At 48.5% G+C, this 21,123-nt stretch overlaps 1 protein-coding gene across 1 annotated transcript in view; it reads left to right on the top strand.

Annotated features, from left to right (window-relative positions):
* The window catches only part of LOC144114524 (uncharacterized), a 49,945-nt gene extending 30,673 nt beyond the window's left edge, over positions 1 to 19,272 (top strand). The window contains exons 4-5 of the mRNA XM_077648328.1: positions 5,160 to 5,221; positions 18,864 to 19,272. Coding sequence (XP_077504454.1) covers positions 5,160 to 5,221; positions 18,864 to 19,272 — 471 coding nt within the window. The remainder of the gene's footprint in view (positions 1 to 5,159; positions 5,222 to 18,863) is intronic.
* Positions 19,273 to 21,123: the final 1,851 nt, after the last annotated feature.

Here is a 21,123-nt window from a genome sequence, read left to right as displayed (position 1 = left end):
CGTCCCATTCGATAATATGCGGGGAGCGCGTTTGGCGCTTGGCAGGGCCAACGTCAGTTTCCGTGACAAGTATGTAATTGTCAATTCCTAGGTTTAGCAAGGAGTTGGACCAATTAGCTGTACCCGCATTCTTCACCAGGGTGAGGTCTGGGGACGTGTCAGCGCACACGCTGTTACCCATTCTTGTGGGGGTAAGAGGATCCGTGAGTAGGGTGAAGCCCATTTGCTGTATGTCTAGCCATAGCTCTCTCCCCTTCGTACAGGGCCGCGGGTAGCCCCACGCAGGGTGGTGGGCATTGAAGTCACCTAGAATAACCAGTGCGTGCTTGTTGCCGATACGCATCACTTTCCTGAAGAGGGAGTCGAATTTAACTTTCTTTTGACTTGGAGTGCTATAAATATTCAGAATGAAAAGACTGCGTTGAGCCTTTGTGGCCGGAATAAGTTCGACGAGGACGTGCTCTATGTGGCGGATGCCCGTGTCATGTTCAATGGCCGTAATGTTCCTTCTAACGAATGTGGTAACATTAGGTTTGTCGCCTATGGCGTTAAAAGCTTGATAACCAATTAATTTTGACGCGCCTCCAGTCTCCTGGAGGGCGATAACCTCTGGGTGGACCTTCAGAGACGCAAGGAGCTGCTGGAGGATCGGCCTTTTCCGCCGATATCCCCGGCAGTTCCATTGCCACAGCAAGTACTTGTTATTCTTTGTGTATATGGCCATGTTGAATTTGCTGAATGGTATGTTCCACAGTTTGCTGCCATATATTGATGGCTAAGAGCTCATTCCTGTGTCCTTGTGTTACTTCTGTGAGTCCCTGTACTGCGGAGAGAATCGACTGAATTTGGTTTTGCATGTTAGTTTCCAATGCCTGAAATTGCGCTTGTATTTTGGTATCCAGGGCCTGAATCTGGGTCTGAATGTTGGTCTCCAGTTTATGGCAGACTTCCTCCAGCGTAAGTTCGGGTTGTCCGCCCTCCAACGATTTTCTCTTGCTGGGTGATGGTAGGGATTTCTCCACCACCATCGTACTCTCCTGGGTATTATGTGGAGGTTTAAAGCCGGAGGTGTAAAGAAGAATTAGATATTGTACGCAACTACACATGGCTTTGTAGTGACAGAAGGCAGCCGCTACAGGCATCGATCGTCGATGGTAAATAGAAGGCAAGTAGCCTGCACGCACAACACGGCGTTTTACATTTATCTAGAGGGTGAAAGGGAACGGAGAGGTAAAAATTGAGACACTTTGGAATTTATTGGGTGTGTTCGGCGAAACCCTGTGGCCATTAGACCGACTATGCCCATCTCTTATTTTTTTAAAGCGAAAGCTTACTACGCCAGCCTACGAGCCATTGTGGCTGGTCGCGCTCTTCATCCGTATGCCATATGCCGTGGCCGACGAACGACCTTGAGCCGAAGTTGCGTAGCAACGCCGCAGCCGCGCTCCAACAGATGGCGCCGCTGTCGACGCCGTTGCCATCTCCGCTGGCTCCACCAGATGTGCTCCGCTGGGTAGAGGGAGAGGAGGTTTCGGCTCGCGGCGGTGTTTGGTTTGGATTGGTTTTTTGGGGTTTAACATCCCAAAGCGACTCAGGCTATGAGAGACGCCGTAGTTAAGGGCTCCGGGATTTTCGATCACCTGGGGCTCTTTAACGTGCACTGACGTCGCACAGTACACGGGCCTCTAGATTTTCACCTCCATCGAAATTCGGCCGCCGCGGCCGGGATCCAAACCGTGTCTTTCGGTCCAGCAGCCGAGCGCCATAACCACTCAGCCACCGTGGCGGCCTCGTGGGGCATATATATATATATATATATATATATATATATATATATATATATATATATATATATATATATATATATATATATATATATATATATATATATATAGAGAGAGAGAGAGAGAGAGAGAGAACGCGAAAGATAGGCAACAACGACAGAACGAATCGAGGAAGAGAGATCGCGCTCAAGGAACACCAGAATAACCCGCCGCACGAGTGGAGAAGCGTCGTAACGAAGATGCGCCTAGAAGAAGTCGTGCCACGTCGCGGAGTGACTCTTCAACTGCGGAAGAGACCGGTTTGAGTTCTCGAGGGCGTCGGACTGAGATGCTGCGTAGCCGATGTGCCGAGGAAACGATCGAAGCTCTTGCATTTCAACTAGGGTTAACCAGAGCTAAACCACAGCCAATTTTTTTTTGCACATGTCACCCCAGTCGAATGGCCACAGATTTAGCCGAACACACTTTAGAATTTCCAAAGTGTCTCAATTTTTTCTGGCGTTTGGTATTGGGAAAACGGGCTTGCTTTGGTGCTTCTATGAACCGCTTGCCGTGGAATCACTGGGCCGCTTGGGAGCCATCCATCTCACTCGACTGCAACGAGACGTCTGACGAAGTAGCGTCGCCGCGCGTGCCGCTGACGCGCGCACTGGCTCCATCTGGAGCACCAGTGACGTTACTGTTGCTACGCGCAGCAATTTGAGTTTCTTGTTGGCAGTGGAAAGGGGGACACAGCGCGTGCATTTTCGGGTTCGAACCCGACCGCGGCGGCTGCGTTTCGATGGAGGCGAAACGCTAAGGCGCCCGTGTGCCGTGCAATGTCAGCGCACGTTAAAGATAATAATAATAATAATTGGTTTTCGGGGAAGGGAAATGGCGCAGTATCTGTCTCATATATCGTTGGACACCTGAACCACGCCGTAAGGGAAGGGATGAAGGAGGGAGTGAAAGAAGAAAGAGAGAAATAGGTGCCGTAGTGGAGGGCTCCAGCATAATTTCGACCACCTGGCGATCTTTAACGTGCACTGACATCGCACAGCACAAGGGCGCCTTAGCGTTTTGCCTCCATAAAAACGCAGCCGCCGCGGTCGGGTTCGAACCCGGGAACTCCGGATCAGTAGTCGACTGCGGCTTACTGCAGACGCCGAAATGTAAATGAAAATTCGTTTTGAGGAAGATACTGCGCCATTTCCTTTCCCCCAAAACCAATTATTATTATTATTAAAGGAAACCGCGCAATAACTGTCTCACATATGTCGGAGAACACCCGAACCACGCCGGAAGGGATACGCGTGGTTGGGCTCAAGGTCATTCACGGTCATTCTCTGGCCTACTCGAAGACTGCTTTGCCTAGCGTAGTGAAGCTTTTCGCTTCAAAAAATTCGGTGCGATTTAACTATACATAATTTTCACGGACGTCACATACGAGGGCTTCTGGGATACGTGTCGCCATCTTTAGCTACTGAGCGGAACGGCCGGCGCAGAGCGCCATGCCAAGCAAACCAACAGGGGACGCGGTCCGTCCGTGCGTTCGTATTTCTGGTTCTGTGCGGTGTCATCATGCCGATGAGTTCCATGTTCGGCTGCGCAAGCAGAAGCAAGTCTTCTGCGCAGAAAACAAACAGCGAGCCGGGCGTTGGACTTCACTGTTTACCGAAACTGATTAGTTGGCAGTGCAAGCGCACGGAGCTCCTTTCGGAGAAGCGCCGAAGCCTTTGGCTGGCACGGATCAACCGGAAAGGCTAGAAAAACCTGGACAACGTTCGCGTATGCGGTCGGCACTTTATCATAGGTAAGAAAAAGTAAACTTTATTGATAGACATAAGCCTACATACGGTCGCTGTCGAAGATGTTTACCGTGACAGCTGCAGCTGGTAATGAACGTTGGTACACGAGCCTCGCCGTCGCCTATGTGTTTGCTGAGACGGTGTTCTTCGTAGCAAAATGAGTCAGTATGTGTAACATTGTGCGCACGGCACAAACTTTAAATTTTCCAGGAAGACCTTCAGGCCTTATGGATGACGTGAACACGGACTGGGCGCCGACGCAGCACCTGGGTTACGGGCCCGGCGAAAGACCAGCTGTTGGCATGTCCTCCCGTATTGCACGGACGAATTCGCGGCAGTAGAAAGCAGCCGCTAGAGAAAGCAGAAAGCTAGAGATGTCAGAGCAATCATTTCATGGTGACGTCGCTAAGGTTACGTTTTATACGGGATTGAATAGCTTTCCCATGCTGTTTGCTATTTTCGAGCTTGTGGAATGTCATGTAAAGCACACTGCACAAAATAGCCTTGGAAAGTTAGAGGAATTTATTGTGTTCCTCATGAAGCTTAAGTGGAATTTCCCTGTGCAAGATCTTGCATACCGTTTCTCTGTTTCAGACTCGACAGTGAGCAGAATTTTCGACAAATGGCTGCACGCAGCTTTTCGGCGTTTGAAGTCGCAAATTAGATGGCCTTCGAGACAGGAGATTCAAAAGACTATGCCTCAGGCATTCCTCGATTCTTTTGGGTCAAAGGTGGCAGTCATAATAGACTGTTTTGAAATCAGGATTGAAAGGCCATCATCACTTGAGGCAAGGAGTGAGACGTGGTCCAATTTCAAGGGCAGCAATACCTCAAAGTATCTTATTGGAATTTGCGCACAAGGAGTGATATCCTTCATTTCAAAAGGCTGAGGTGGCAGGGCAGGTGACAAACACATCACTGAAAACTGTGGCATTTTAGATATTTCAACACAAGGTGACGTTGTCCTTGCAGACAGGGGTTCCGATACAGCCGATACTTTAGTGCTCTACTGCGCTAAACTGCACATTCCTGCCTTCACTAAAGTCAAAAGGCAGCTTACTGCTTTAGAAGTGGAAACGACCAGACGGCTTGCAAATGTACGAATTCATGTAAAACGGGTGATTGGTATGGTACGGAATAAGTACACTATCATGGGGGCTGTACAGACTTTGTGGCATGCAAGCAGGGACACAGGTATTCTCCACTCGACAAAAATGTGTTGGTGGACTGTGCCCTCACAAATATCTGCCCATCCATAGTACCTGCAAACCAGCAAGCATCCGCATGAATTTTTTAAACTGCGGATAGTCTGCTTACATGCTTGTATAGCCTGTGTCTGCGGTAATGTTGTGGTTACTGCTGTTTAATCGTGCAGCCATTGACAATGCCTTGGTCATGAAGCCATGCAGTGTGCTTGTAAGCTTATGTGATAAACTGTAGACAAATGTTCTTCTATGTGCTCAGTATCAAATGCAAACACGTTCACAGTGAACCAGCAAGCTTTCTTCCTTATTTAAAATAAGTGTGCCTTCATATAAAGCACAAAATCAGCTTAATGTTTCAGGTATTCTCTCTTCAACAATTGCAGAATGCGCGTATCCAGCACCACTTGGTTCGCACTGCTTGTGAACTGAGCTGTTTTCACATCTGGTGCGTTGCCGTTCCAACTCCTAAGAACAGCTGTATGTTCATATTATATTTTTGTCCATTGTAGACAGAAAATGGTCACCTACATAGTGCTCTAAATCAGACAAATGTATTTTGTTATTATTGCATGCATTCCTTGAATTCTAATTAGTGATTCTGTTTATGTAGATGTGTACCCATTTTATTTATTTACTAAAAGTGGGCTGAAAATGACCATCTTCATAGTGCTCTAAATGAGGCACATGTGTACTGTTTTGTGACTACTGCATGCCTTGCGTTTGAAGTCTCATCAGTGCTTCTCTGTGTACATGTGAACCCATTGGAAAGTGGTAAAATTTTGTTACCTTTGTTTTCTAGTTGAAGTGAAAGCATGGAACAAGCTAACCTAGTAATTATGAATCTAGTCTGTTAAGTGTTTGCTGCATACATATCAAGCAATATCTGCAGTGCAGTGTTTCCATTGATCTTTGTTATGAACAACTGTGAATTAACTAACTGAATTCAGGCGCTTTTCACCAGGTGGAGATGTACAAAAAGAGGCCAAGTGGTACCATGCTTGTTTGGCTTGTTTAGGTGTTTTTGGCTGCAATGCATGGTATGTTACATGAGGCTGTACTTGAAGTATATGCTATGTTTATTATCAATACATTACGGCGGGCGTAAAGCTCTGCAGCTGGAAACATTGGAGAAAGAAGGCAAACAGCTCACTGCAAGACATCATTCTTTCCTGTAGAACATTCTTGGCAGAACTATTTCTTCGCCTTCGGGGCTCGCTTAATCCCCAAGCAACTGTAATGAAACCACCCATAGCTGCACTGTGGGCCATCACAAGCAAGCATCTTCCCTGCCTCTGGACCTTAGCAGTAGCAGGATATGTTGGCGTCAGCTGTTGGCTTTCTTGTTATCCTTTTTGAGAAGTGTTGAGCGAAAAGTTCTGGCAGGATTGCACGAGTAAGAAAATGTAATGCTGTTGGCACAATATCCTGAAAAAAAAACGCGTCATCTCTCTGCACCCTTTCTATAAATACTGACAATGAAGCCCATACAATAAAATCACAGTATGGAACGCCGCACATTGCCATCTGCGTTTGCACTTGAAAACAAATAAGAGTGCTGTCGCTTTAAACGCAGGCAGCCATCAGTTTCCTCCAAGCAGAAGTTGCGGTCCTTCACAGCTTCTAGTATCGTACAGTTGCAGAGTGAAAAGGGACATTTCACTTCCACAATGCCCATTCCGCCGCATGTACAAAAGACAGAACTGTCTGGACCAGCTGCCATATACAGGCACTTCACATTTAAATAAACTTCAGACTTTTTATGGGTGAAGTCTGTGTGGTTCTTTATTATTTCCTCGGCGTAGCATGCGATTGCAGCAGCCTCGTGCTGTAATCCCCATGCTGTGGCTGGAGTCGAAAAAGTGTGTTGCTCTGGATAGCATATTTTTAGTAAAATCATTGATGGTTCATGCACACTTGTGAAGTGTACATTCCTCATGACTGAAGCAGTGATCCTGCCTGCACGATAAGCGTACCATTTTGCACACTTCGATTGCTCCCGCATGCATTCCTCAACGCTCATCACCATTTCTTTGCTGATCGAAAGTTCGGCAACAATTTTCTCAGCACGGCAGATGAGTGTAGGCAGGTGTTCCGGCTGTGTTTCTAAGCATAACAAATCACGAAGGAGAAGAGGTTCTCTTCTGCACGGTGGCTCAAACATGGCGCTGTGCTGTGGGTGCAGCATTAAGAATGCTGGTGTAGCACCAGCATCCGCAAGTTTACCGTGAAATGCCTTCAGCTCTACTTCTGTTGGGGGCGGCACAGGTGGCAATGCTTGTGCTAGGCCTTCAGGTACGTGCTAAACGCCTGGCTTCAGGTGAATACTATCTATATGCTGTTCCTTTTTCTTTTATGACGAAAAGTCAATGTCTCTGATCCTCTTATTGCCAGCCCCAAAGCTGTGCGCAAGAAGCCCCATGTTTTTTATGTCCGTGCACACTCGTGAGTCTCTGAGACGTACTGCCGTCTCAACAGTGAACAATGTAGCACCAATGTGAGAGCAGGCTTCGCATGCACCGGCCATGCAAGTGCAGTGCACTGTCACGATGGCTCCGTCAGGCTCAGCCAGAACCCACACTTTCAGTGGTGCCTCCCTTAGCCTTTGTGAATGGGTGACCTGAGAAAAAATGACCAGTAATTAGATGTTGACAGCAATCCACATACTTCATATGATGTCACTGATCTGAGGATTGCTAGCACGATTCTGACTCCGGCAGCCGCATTTCGATTGGAATAAAATGCAGAAGCATTCTATCGCCCGAAAAAGTTATCGGGATGCGTGTCCTCGGGGAAAAAATACTGTATACCACTGCCTCGTGACCGAGTTGCCTGGTAATGTTACCAGCTGATGAAGTATGCGCGTTCATACACTCTCTCGGACATTTCAGGTCAGTGGCATGCCTGTCTCTACGGCATGACTAGTTGCCCACCTGCAGCATGAGTACGTCAAACACACAACTACGAATTTCATCGATAATTTAAGGCTACAGTGCATTCCAGCATTTCATCTGAGGCTGTAAATGTATGCCGATAGCTCCATTTCTTTCAATTGCAATAATTTTGTACTCGCACGTACCCTACATACGCGAACTTTTATCTGCCATTCGAAACAAAGCGACCGCACAGTATAATGCGTGCTGCGGGCGGCACGTTAGCCACAAATATTAGAGTACAAATCGATATTTTAAATATCCGGACACACAAACGCGCGCTTCCGCGCGTACATTCTTCGACGTTAAGGAAGCTCCCCTCGCTCAGAACGACGACACGCTTCGATGGCACTCGCGTGGCAGTCACACTTTTTACCCGTCCACTGGTGAAGTAATTATGGGCCTCAAGAGACTTGTTTGCCTTCATCTGCTCCAGAGACACGTAGCTAGTTGATAACACTAGGTAATTGATGATATCAACGTGCGTCGTGCTTGGCAGCAAGTCGGGGTCGGCAGCGGAGTCCGTCCCAACGCGTAGTGCGTAGGGGTCCACGCCGCCGCACATTTCCACCTTGGATTCGTACCGAGCCCGCGTAGGCCCCACGAGCTCGTCGAAATAGGAGCGGCAAAACTCATGCCGGTCTTGCGTGGAACAGAGCAGCGAACGAACGCGCAGGCGCCGCGAGCCCAGCCTGTCTAGTGAGCCGGAGTACCCGGGTTCGAACCCGACCTTGGTGAGATTTGTTTTGTGTTGAATTTCCTGTATCGGTTCCTCGCGCTGTAGAAAACTGCCTTTTCCGGCTCTCATCGAATTCCTCGTATGACTTTGTGGCATTAAGTAGCTCGTTGCTGATGTGAGCCATTCTTCGTCCCTTTTAGATTCAAATGGGTAATAGTCAACATTTGTTGATCTGACCAGTTAGCCTGGTCAGCGACATGCGTGAATTCTGAAAGATTTTCTTCTGCCGCAACATGGGTGTCAACTCCTGTGAATTCGCGAATTGCGTTTGACGGGTCAGGACTGACTTGAATGGTTGGCGCGCGGTTTGCGTAGCCGTCCGTTCCATCAGTGCGTGTCACGGTCGAGAATGCCTGCGTGAACTGCCTGCCCCAGGATAGCATCGCTCGTCCTCGGGTCGGGCTGCGTTGTATGTAGGTGTGTCAGCGTAGGTGGCGGTGATGCCGCTGCGCTGAGGCCTTCTCTTCCAGCCTGAATTCTGGTCAGTTGGTACAGCGCATCGTCGAGCTGTTGGCGCGTCCGCTGTCTCCAAGCTGGTCAGCATCACCTTGTGCTCCGGATCCACTGCATGACACGTCTTCCTCGCCACGCGCATCTGAGCTACTCGCCTGGTTTTACAGGGGTTCGCCGTTAGAACACAATCCAGCGGCTTCACGAGTTGTCGAGTTAACCGCACTTCTGAGTAGAAATTTTGAGGGCGCTGAAAGCATTGTCTACCCCTATCGCGAAATAGCTATGGAGAGAAAAAATCCGTGCACGCGTGAGGGGGGTTCCCTTCGAGCGCCTCCGCCGCGGAGCAGCCTCGTCAACTCACTGTGAACACAAGCTTTGCTCTGATAGGCATGAAAACTGATATAAAGCAAGCGCGCAGGCCCGCCGTGGCGGAATTAACGCAGCACGCAAACAGGCGAGTCCACATTCACGGCAGGTAGTCGGCGGAGGGGTGTCGGTGGTGCGCGGCTCGCGGGTTCTTCGAAACATCGGGTCGCCGCTGTTATACTCGGCGATCTCTTCCGCAATAGCTTTGTCCTCACTGGTCGTCTCTTGAAAACATATATCAAGGCTGGAGTTGACTTCTCTTTGCTCTTCCCTGAATACGTGCGCATTTCTTTCAGGACTACTTCAGGCCCTATACTATTGAGCAAGGCAAAGCAATACAAGGCAGTCTCGCAACAGGGAATAGAGTCCTGTAGACGTGACTAGGAACGGAGTGAAATTATAAATATTAACTGCCAGCTTGCAAGACGAAGAAGGGACACGCGTCTTCAGCTACAGAGTTCCGTCGCTGCCGACGGTTCAAAGTGAAGACGCTCGCTCGTTTTTAAGTCCAGATCACGGTGTAAGAATATTTTAGGTGTTTACACTGACCGCACGCCGCAGCGGAGAGCGCGCACAGATTATGTTCGCCCTCTAGTACACGCGCCGACCTCTGCGGTGCGGGGGCTCTGTGGAGCAGTGGCCACTAAAGGGCTTCTGTAAAGAGCTTCGCCCTACAGTGGAAAGCAGCGGGGATGATTTATCCAAGGCATTGGGGTTTAAGGACAGTGAAGGGAAAGTAGAATTTAAGCGGGTAGAAGTAACCAAGCGAAGGTTATCTGATGGGTAGCTAAAATCAAGACAAGAGTAAAATTTCATAAGTCATGACTAGGTGGCTTGAGCCACGGCCCGATTTAAAGGGTTCAGCCTTATCCATCCATTAGTGTTACTGTATATGTTCTCACAATGAGCATATGCTACCTGCGGGAGCATATACGGGAACACTAGTTGCCATTAGAGTCCCTAGTGGCCATTTGCTTGCGCAGCGGCAGACGCGACCAAGCGGTTTGCACGGCTGTCGGTGCCGTTTTAGGCTGTTTTTGCCGGTGTTTTGCGCAGACAGAGTGAATCACAAGGTGTGGAAGCTAGGTTCTTGGCTTCCACGTTGTGGTAGGCACAGTGCACACGAACTAAGTTTGCTAGAAATATCTTTCTGTATCGCGGTCTGGGACCAGCCGCAGAGATCGCTGTGCAAACGCGCATGGGGGCGCGGGCCGACGCCGTGGAAGGTCGTCTTGGTTTATTCAATAGTGGCTGATATGTGTATTTTTCCAGGATATGTGTATATCGTAGCTGTGGCACACCAGAGGGGTCGAGCCGGGTCCAGAAGCCTACTAGACGCGATTATGGGCAGGCAGTGCTTCGTACCCAAATGCAAATCGGCCTACCAGAGCTGTCCGGACAAAGTGTCACGTTTCAAAGCTCCGTCGGATTCTGCTCGCCTAGAACTTCGGCGGCAGGCAGTCCCCAGAGTAGATAGGATACTGCAACCGAGCGACCACGTCTGCGCGAAGCACTTTTCCGAGCATATATGCGATATAAAATCGTTCTACGCCCAGTGCAATGGCAAGGCACTTTTAAATGCACCCAAGAAACCTGTGGTGTCGGCGAATGGTGTGCCTAGTATTTTTCCTGGGTGTCCAAAATATCTAACAAAAAAGACAAGTTCAATAAAGCTTCCTAGAAAACGACACTCTGCAGCCACGTGTGCCAAGCACCCAAGCAAGCGGCCCACACCCGGCGCTGTCGCACTGCCCTCGGGGCCGCCCTGTTGTAAACAAAAAGACGCCGTTCCATCATCGAGCCCTCGCAAGAAACTGCGCACAGATGACTGGAGTACATCATGCGTGTCAGCTGATCAACAAACATGGTCTCCTCCCACCATGAAACTTTGAGGCGCCTTCTCGTTCAGGTGGAAGCTCCGTATTCATCGGCACTAATGGTGCTAAGGTTTGTTCTCTTGTGCACTGGTCCGTGTACTCAACATTCTATAGGTGCTCAGCGTTCCCTGGACATGCCATGGCAGCGGATAAATTAATTTCGGTCGGCAATCTCGTGGCAAGTTTCCATCCGCTGTAGATTTTGGTGGCACAAAACATGGTATGACATGCCGGTAACATTTATAGCTAATATGCAGCTGCATAATTTGCCGCACAATGGAACTATGGATGGAGAATTTCGAGGCCCGGCATTGTTGAGGCCAACAAGTGGCCAACTGCTCTGAGCCGACATCCCAGACTATATAGAGTGGCGCAAGTATGGTGCACGCCAGTCTTGCCTCTAGGGTGACAGCAGCCCATCAGAATTGGCTTGGCAGGAGGAAGGGATTTCCACTAACCATCTTCGCGTCGCGTAGCTAAGAGTGCACTGCGCTAGCCCTTAAAACGTCGCAAATGCACACTTGGTCTTCTTTCGGTCCCTGTGCTCTTTCGGTGGAGGCGTTAATTCCGCAACGCAGCACAGGAGCGCGGGTTCTGTTCCTGGCTGCGGAGGCAATATTTCTGATGCAGACGAAATGCGGAAACGCCCTTGAGGTTTATCTGCACATTAAAGAACCCCAGTTGGCCGAAGTGAACCATGTTCTCTGCACGGCGGACATCATATCTCACAGCGTCGGCGCATTACAGTGCTCAAGCAATGTCTGAACGTATCCGTATACTCCTTGGCCCAAATCTGGGAGCATGCGCGTTGCGGCCGACCTTTTATATTTAAGAGTCGGTATCGTTGACTATATGCTATAAGCATTCGTGCGGATGAACGACAAAACTTTGCAGTGAACGCATATCGATTACGAGCTTGGAAGGATCTCTGGGAAGCGTCCTCGATCGGTGCTATTCCGCCCATCCATGCAGTTCCAGCAAGTAAAACACCAAGTCGCCCAAAATTATTCGGTGTCGACAGCAGTTTAAATCGTTTTGTGACTTGCCACACTTAAAAAAGCGCACACGTGTGCACACCGCGGCACCGAACGATCGCGTGAGGGCGCGTCCGCACTCTTCCAAAAATCCGACGAGCGAAGCGGATTCGGCCGCTTTTGAGTGGCACGGCGAGGCCGATCGGTCCGGGACCGATTTTCGCCTCCGGAAAAAATCCGCGGCGGCAAACATGGCGGCGCCCTTCGAAGCAGGACACCTCGACTCGGAATGGATTCGTCGTTGTTGCTGCCTTTTGCAGCGCGTTCACTGGCCATAAATGGGGAACCGCTCTGGCGCTTCTTCTCACCTCACCTATAGTAGCGGCCGAGTGACGATTCTGCCGCTACTTGTCAAGCAAATGGCGCCACTAGGCTGGGTTTATCGTTGCGAGTCTGTCTGCAAAAGAGGGAATGTGCCTGCAGTTAACATACAGTCGCAGACAGAAAAATTAGAGATCACTGCGGCAACCGGCATTGGAGTAATGCGAAACCACTGAAGCCTCCTCGGCACTTGTCGCCTTTCTTTGATTCTCTTTTCCTCTCTTTAGATGTGCTCTGGACGTTGAAGATGCACTATGCGATGGCACAGACTGCTTAAACATGATGCCACACACTCACGCAACGCGCGATTGAGCACCACGGAATCAACTCACGCGCACACAGCATCTGCACGCGGCAGCGCGAGAGACCGACTGCCGTACAAGCGCGGAAGGGGCCGTACACTCATATCAAATTTTTTTGGTGCGCCGTCGCTCCGTGTGTCTCACGTGATCATGACGTCACTTCAGCAAGCAAACCGCCAAAGGCGCAAGAGCGACTCGTCGAGGCGGATGGGTCGTATACTCATTTCACGCTTGTCGTGGCATCGTCCGCGCCGCAACGTTGCGCTATTGATTTCCCTTAATTCACCGTCAGTAATCCTTAGTTCAATATAAACTCCCCTGTTCACCAATAACACCCTTAATTGACAATTAATGCATAATCAATCCACTTTAATTTGCCTAATTCACGCGTAACACTTTTCATTATTAACTAATTAATTGAATTTCAATTAACGGCGCATTTTTCCTCGTTTCATGAATTAATGAATGAACTTTATTTCCTTCATAATGGGGCCTCACGGTCGGGGCGCAGCAATCAGGAAGGAGGGGGGTGCCTCTCCCAGCAGGCGCTCAGCACCGGAGACCGCGGAGAGAGTCTTATAGTGAGCTGTCTGTCTCCGCCTGACGGATGAGGAGTCTGCTGATCCGGGTCGTCGCTCCGGATCAGCTCTTAACAGGTGGCAAGGTCTGGGATGCTTTGTGATTTCACCCCAGGGGAATTGTGACACTCCCAGATTAAGTGACTTTGCGAAGTCATTCTGTGGCACCTACTGCAGAGCGCAGGCTCCCCACTGTCTTCATCGTGTAGTATAGAGTACGGGAAGAATCTGTTGACCTGTAGCCTCCTGTAAGTCCTGCACTCCTTTGAAGGGAGTGACCTATCCGGATGTTAGAGTGTTCTCGATCCGATCCAGTCTATGTGTTTCGGTTATTTCATTATACGTTATGAGAGGGTCTTTATGCCCACTTAGGGGTACTTCCAGAGCAGCTCGGATGTATAATTCTCGAGCAAGGATGTGAGCAGCCTCATTCCCCGGATTGCCCTCATGAGCAGGAACCCATATGAGGAAGACCTCTCTGCTTGAGGTGTATCTTCTTAGTAATTTGGTGCCTTGACTGGAGACCCCCCTTGCAAAAGTTGTGAACAGCTGCCTTAGCCCTCGTTTCATTGATTGTAAAACATTTTAATCGCCGGGAAGAGCTTGGCAAGAGGTCGCGTTAAGTGGTCGAGAGTACATAGCCCTCGACGACTTTGTCAGCCCACTCCACCGCCACGTTTCATCTCAGCATTCATTTCGTGTGTTCACATTTGGCGCCACGCGTTGGCTCTGCCCACACATTCAGGCACGTGGTGCCGCACTTCCGGCGTTTTCAAATTTGGCGCCACTTTTGCTTTGGCCCCGTCACTTTCTGGACATTTTTGGCTCTGATTAACTATTCGTCCTATATCGAAAATTTTGTTTCCGCAGCATCCTCACATCATCCCCTTTCGATTACAACCACTCGTTTGACGCTACTTCTTCTGAGTTCCCCACAACTGCTGTGGACACGTATTTGCGTACACGACCATGTCAACATAGCCAAGAAAAGGGACCACGGCTCCGGTTAAAAAAAAGTGGGTCTGCGCCATCAAGTAGAAACGCTGTCTGGTGCCAAGACTTCTGCGTGACCACGTGCGCCCTCTTAGCTCTCAGCCTATCCAAATCGCTCACTTCGCTTTGTGCGCTCTTTCATCGTAGCAACTAGCGCGAGGTTACACTGCTGATGCGCTGTCGGAATGGCTTGCCGGTTAGATCGTTCTCCGCAGTCTACTCTCGCGCCGAGGACTGTCGCCTTGGTGTGGCCGGCAGCAAAACTAACAGCGTACAGATAAAGAGGTGAAAGAAATGGTGAGGACAGGAAACTGAAAAGAAGATAGCCTGCAGTCCCGCACGCCACGGGCCCGCGGTGCCCGTATCCAGACACGAAGAGTGGCTTGCAGTGCACACCGAAGAGCAGACGGCAGCGAAGCCGGCGCAGACAAACTTGTCATATCCTTAAAAGAAAATGAGCATGACTGCAGCGGTACAGAATGCTCACTTAAATGTCTCTCGCCGGTAGTCGGAACGACCATCGTTCTGGGACGCACTTCATTCAGGCATGTAAGGTGGTTTGGTTTATAGGGGTTTAATGTCCCAAAGCGACTCAGGCTATATGAGGGACGCCGTAGTGAAGGTCTCCAGAAATTTCGACCACCTGGGGGGGTTCTTTAACGAGCACTGACATCGCACAGTACACGGGCCCCTAGAATTTCGCCTCCATAGAAATTCGACAGCCGCGGCCGGGATCGCTTCCGCGTCGTTCGGATCAGTGGCCGAGCGCCATAACCACTGAGCCACCGCGGCGGCTGCATGCAAGATGTTTTTCATACACCGTGAGTACTACATTGCAAGCCACCTGATGAGCTGCGAGAAACAAAACAAACGAGAACAAGGAATTTAAGCTTGACCGCATATGCCGGCTCGAGTGCCTCTTGAGGAACGGAGATTAATAGTACGAATTTACATCGAAGGTGTAAGCCAGAGGGAAATCTGCAGGCGCATGCAGGAATAACAAGAACCGCAGTAAGTCGCATAACGAAGCGTACCGAGACGAAGCCAGACTCTGGGATGCACGCCGTACAGGGCGAAGAAGCATAGCAAAAGAGGACCAGCTGATAGTTGCCGCGGCTGCGGGAGACCCTTTTCTGTCTGAAAGAGACATCAGAGAGGCGCTCTCCCTGCATGTGTCATGCAAAACCATCCAGAGGGGGCTGCAACAAGCTGCACTGCAGAACCACATGGCTGCCCAGAAGCCCCGAAATACAGAATCACAATAAAGGACAAGGCTGGAATGCGCAGGAAAAATGGCTGAGTGGGCCATCGAAAATTTAAGACAAGATTTTACAGACGAATCTACGTAGCACAAGTTTTGGCTGCTGAAGGAAACTGAATATACAGCACGCGAAGAAAGAGTCGCTAGTTAGCAATTCGAGATGATTTTCTTCCAGTGCGAATGAACAAGGGCGCTTTTTCCGTCGCTCCCATTGATCACTTGGTCGGCCTCCTAAGCAACGGCACAGGACACAAGCGCAACGAAAGAAGTGCATAAAAGGCGTTCATCACAAAGAGCAGTAGCCATCTTTTAATATCAATACAACTCAGGAAAACACGCAGACAATGCTCTCCTGCTGTGGGGTAGCCCTGTAGTTCGGTAGCGTATCGATGACTAGATCACCAACTTTTACCTTTTGAAATTTTGCGCTGTATCTGAGCTCTGAAATGTGCCTTTAAATGGAGAGAAATAAGGTTCGAGAGAGCTCCTGTTATTCCATGCCCATCGCACCCGCTACGCACCAAAAAAGCCTCAAGGCGACGGCCAGGCGGTCAATCTTAGGAAAGCCCTATAATTTCCAGCTGTCGGCGGTAGACTTTCAAGCCTGACGTGTGGTTTGCACGGCGGCCAGCACTTCAGGTTCCAGGGAAAAAAAGAGCCGAGTTGTCTGTGGGGTTTATCTGTAAAGAAAGCAGACGCAAGAAGCTACATCTACAGCTAAAAAACCTGCAACGTCCGTGCGGCCAGTATCTACAGTGGATCGCGCGGCGTCATTCTCGCGACCCGCGAGAATGGTTTCATCTGGTCCCAGAAGGAAGCCTTCTGGTTTGCTGCTGGTTGAAATAGCCCCTGTAGGGCACCAACTAGACTTTGGCTTTAATCTACTGGTCCCAAAAGGAAGCCTCCAATTTGCTGCTTGTTGAAATTGTCCCTGCTGGGAGCTTCTGGTTCTGAAGTGGGATCTACTGGCTCCTACTGAACTTTTTGTTGTCGGATTTACAACCTTTTTCTGTTGTATATCTTGTAATGGTGTTCCCCAACGCACAAAATTTTTCATCAAAATCTCTTCGAGGTATTCTGCTATACATTGCATAATAGTGCGGAAATTGAATGAGAAAACAATGTTTATAAACTAGCTGTTCTCCGCTAACACCTGTGGGATGTCCTTAATGAGGGAGTATATAAGCATGGGCACACAGTAAGTTTCAACCAATGTGAGTGTATGTTTCTCATATATGTTAGTGTATTGCCGTGCTTTGTTGTTGGCTTTGTTGGCACACAATTGTTACGATTAAAGCTGCGTGTTCCCACTATAGGCAGACCTGCGTGGTCCTACAGGGTAACACATTTTTGTGTAGGTTGCTTCTGTTGTCCTGAATTTTTGGAGTGTGTTAATTGTCATTAAGCAACTCCTTGTAACTCTGTAACTTGTCAGAAACTGATGAAATCTAAGGACATATTACACGGATGGTTTGTCCAAGTAAATGTTCGAGCTATCAGCAGTTTCTGATTCTAGCAGCTACAGGGAATGGACCAATAAACCGTTTGAACTGGGTCAGTAGAGAATCCCATGTGGACATTTTCACCCAGTCTTATCTTACACTTGTAGACGCTTGTAAAGACGTACCTGCCGCTCATGCCATTCATTCTATTTAAAAGGATACCCTGTTGCCCAGATTCCAATTCATGATGAGGAATGCCGGGTGGTGGAAATAAATGCACAGATTTCATTTTTTATTGGTAGATATTATGTGGTTGTGAGAATAAACATGCCAACCAGTTGTATTGAAACAGTTCCCTCGCCATGAAATGCCCGTGGCAGGCCGTGTGGAAACGTTCAGCCAAACAGAAGTGCTGAAAATATGGTTGAGGGCATATCAGCTCCATTATTAATGACGAAAATGTGACAATTGGGAATCCGCAACTACACTTTTATGATGAAATGATCACAGCTGGACTCACGGCTACTTAAGCAGTAAGTGGAGATCACGTTCAAAATATCACAAAGCAGCATGACCAGAAATAAGATCAAGACCTTCAGCCTTACTTGCCTGTACACTTCAAATACAAAGCCCTCACAGTTAAATACTGTTAAAATGAAGAGGTAGCATATGAGTTAAGACCAAGAAACAGCAAACGGCCCTGTAACATCCAAAATATATTGCACACTGAAAGAAAATAACACCGCTTTGCACTGACTGGAAGCATTTAACACGTCTAATATGCGACTCCAACACAAATGTTCAAAATACTGTGTGCAACCAAAAGGCCTCACGAAGGTTCCATGTTTATGCATATTCATCTAGGAAAATTGGATGATTTATGTGTACGAAATGAACATCACTGTTTGCAATGCGCTTTGTGCATTGCAGATAAAATGTGTTTTTTTATCATGTGCACTATCACAGCTAAGATCTACGCGAGATTCCGTGGCACCAAACAAGAGACAAGGCACAAGTGCTCTTTCCTTCCTTGTTTCGCACTATTGAACGGCACGTGAATTACCCACTAGCCTGAACCCTCACACTTCTAAGCAAAGGATCATAGGCAATGTTACCAGCAGTTCGCCATTATTCACTCAAACACTCACTGCTTAATCAATCAGACCGGAATGCCATGTTAAAGTGCAGATTTCCTGCAGCTATACAGATACTGTATACACAAGCCAAGGAGCTGCATAATATGCTTAATGTGTGAGACAACTACTAAGTGCCATCAATGAACCTGTATATTTTATTTTCCATACAATGTGGACCAACTCCACACACAGTGCTTTGGGTCACCACTATGCATATGTAACACACATGTATCAGATTTTATTTCATATAACTTCCAGTTGGCAGGAACGTCTTCCTGCAACCAAGCAGTTGAAAAACGGCAGCACTTTTGTGTCATTAACCGCACATCAAACCTTAGAGGGCAGCACAAACACTGAGTCACCTTTATACTACTATTGTGGTAGTCTGTATTAAGAGGTGAGTAGTAGTAATGCATAGCAAAAGCAGCCAAAAGATGAAGCGGTGCAGGACACGGAACAAAATATTTGGGCACATAAGTAGGCAAACGGCTTAGAGCAGTATAAAAATTTCACAATAATGTATACAGGAATTTACAAGATAAAAATGCAATAAAGCTACGATATACAAGACAGTATGCTCAGAAAATGGTATGCAAGACACAAGACGGAAACACGCAACTTCATGGTGCATATACATGTACACTCCCATATACAGGACCTCAGAAAACTACAGGCAGCAATCCAGGGAGCCAAGTCCAAACGGCGTGCCAGGGGCAAGCAGTAAGCCAGCGTACCAGCACAACAGTGCCCCAGAGCCATCAGAGACCATCATTGAGTTGGAGGAGTGGGGCCTGAACTGCGCATCGCAGGCGTCACTCGTGCACGAGGTGTTGACTCACGAGCCACTGCCATCACGCCACGAGTCGCTGCCGTCACGTCACGAGTCACATGCGTCGAGCCAGTCGGTGCGATCCCTCCAGGCACCTGTTGGCTTGCTGGAACAAGAGGCATCAGTGCTGCATTCATCAGCGCGTACACAGAGCAAGCGAAAGAGGAGAAGAGAATGTGCTGATGATGCTCTGGCTGAACACGTGGGAAAACTCAGATGCACTGCAGACCTGTGAGCGGCATGGCGAGTACGACCACTTTTGTCTTTCAATGGCCAAAATGATGAAGCGCGTGAACAAGAATCAGCAGATTGACCTGCGCATCAAGCTGTTACAAGTTTTTAATGAATTTACTTTTGAATGAAGTTGCACTCTTTGGCATCTTTCTTTTGGCTCTAGAATATGCCTAAAATATGACACCAATATGGTGACATTTATGCCACAATGTGAAATTGCGATGCGCGAGAGATTTTGGTCAGGAACATCTGCTTCGTTATGTGCCTGACACAGGCTATGGGATTCACGAGTATAGACAATTCTTTTACCCCAAGGAAAGAATTTGTAACAGGCACCACAGAGGCCGTGCTTTTGATTGCCTAAGCACATTATGCGTAAAGAGGCGTCAATCTGTTGCGCTTCACAAAATCGCCGGTGTGCACAAATTTCTCTATCGACGCTGTGAGTCCAGCACTTACCAAGATTGTGCGTTTTATCCGAGAGATAGCGCCATTGCCGAAATACACATTTTGACAGCAGCCCCACTCTTTTTTGCGTGAGCGTTAATTATACCAGTGGCCGTTATAAGCGGGCCTGACTGTACTTCTTTCCGGTCAGTGCAGTGCTGTCATATGTTCGTTTTTGAATACATAGGGACGAAAACAGCGTCATGCATGGCCAAAGCTAAAGTAGTAAGAAGTTCCTATGCATTTCTCTTAAACACTACAGTACCTTACCTTCACTGTCTAGGATGACGCTGCTGGTCTTGCACCATGCTCAACTGCCTCTTTTGATATTCCTGGCTGCTGCCACTGCCAGGGAACTTCACCAGCCTTGCTGCAGAAGTACGCAGCAAACTGCTCCCTGGCCGTGGCAGCATCAGTGTGGTGGTTTCGTGCACGTGTCGGAGCCAGTGGGAAGTACTGACGCTCCACACAGCTCTCCCCCAACACCCATTGCTTGCCTCGCCGCTAGTACCCTTCCACAACATTCCCAGGCATGTCTTCCCTGTCTGTCAAGGTCTGCGACTGTGGATTTCGGATAGTCAGGAAGTTGTGGAGGATGCAGGCAGCCTTGACAATGTAATCCACATTACTCGGGTGCAGAGGGATAGTGCGCATTAGGGTGCGCCACCTGGCCGCTGTAATTCCGAAGGCGTTCTCAGCACAGCGTCTGGGAAAAAAACGATAACAATCAACGAACAAAGGTTGTGGCATATCCAGTGCATTTATTAACGAACACATGCATGGGGATACAGATACAATGGTATTCAATTTGTCCAGACCTGCTTGCTTTGAGCTTTTCATTTATTCAAGCTGACATTTCCGTGTTGTGAATATAAAGTGTATTGAGAAAGCTTGCATTAATTCAATGTCAGTATAATTCCAAGCTTTGTTGCAGTTATTTTCATATTCTCTGTTTTGAATTAAGCCTGTGTTCTACCACCTTCTTGCACCGACAACTTGGCAACCGTGCTCTGCTTAACCGATAATAGAAGATCCTCTTCTGATTGTCTAGCTACCTAGATGGATAAGGGCGCATAAAGTCAACTCGAAGCTGGAAGGCTTCGTCGCCCACGAAAGCAAATGGCGTAGTCTCTTGCGTCCCAGGCAGTCTTCTAATTCTTGGAACGTCCAGGCGTCCCTCGCTAAGGTCACACCCGAAGTCACTTTTTTCAGTGTGGCACCATCACTAAGCCGGCCTTCAGCACCGACATCCACAAGGATATACTTGCATTCACTATCGATGACAGCCATGACCACAACAGAGTATGTGCCCTGAAATGAAAAGCGTAGCTCAGGCAATTAGCACAGGTGGTAGCACACCTAGTCTGAAATGTTCAGTGTGACAATGACAAGGCACGACTGCATG

Source organism: Amblyomma americanum, chromosome 1 (assembly GCF_052857255.1).
Source record: "Amblyomma americanum isolate KBUSLIRL-KWMA chromosome 1, ASM5285725v1, whole genome shotgun sequence".
In the NCBI taxonomy this organism is placed as follows: domain Eukaryota; kingdom Metazoa; phylum Arthropoda; class Arachnida; order Ixodida; family Ixodidae; genus Amblyomma; species Amblyomma americanum.
Note: the sequence above shows the minus strand (reverse complement) of the source record. Positions and strands in the feature narration are given on the sequence as shown.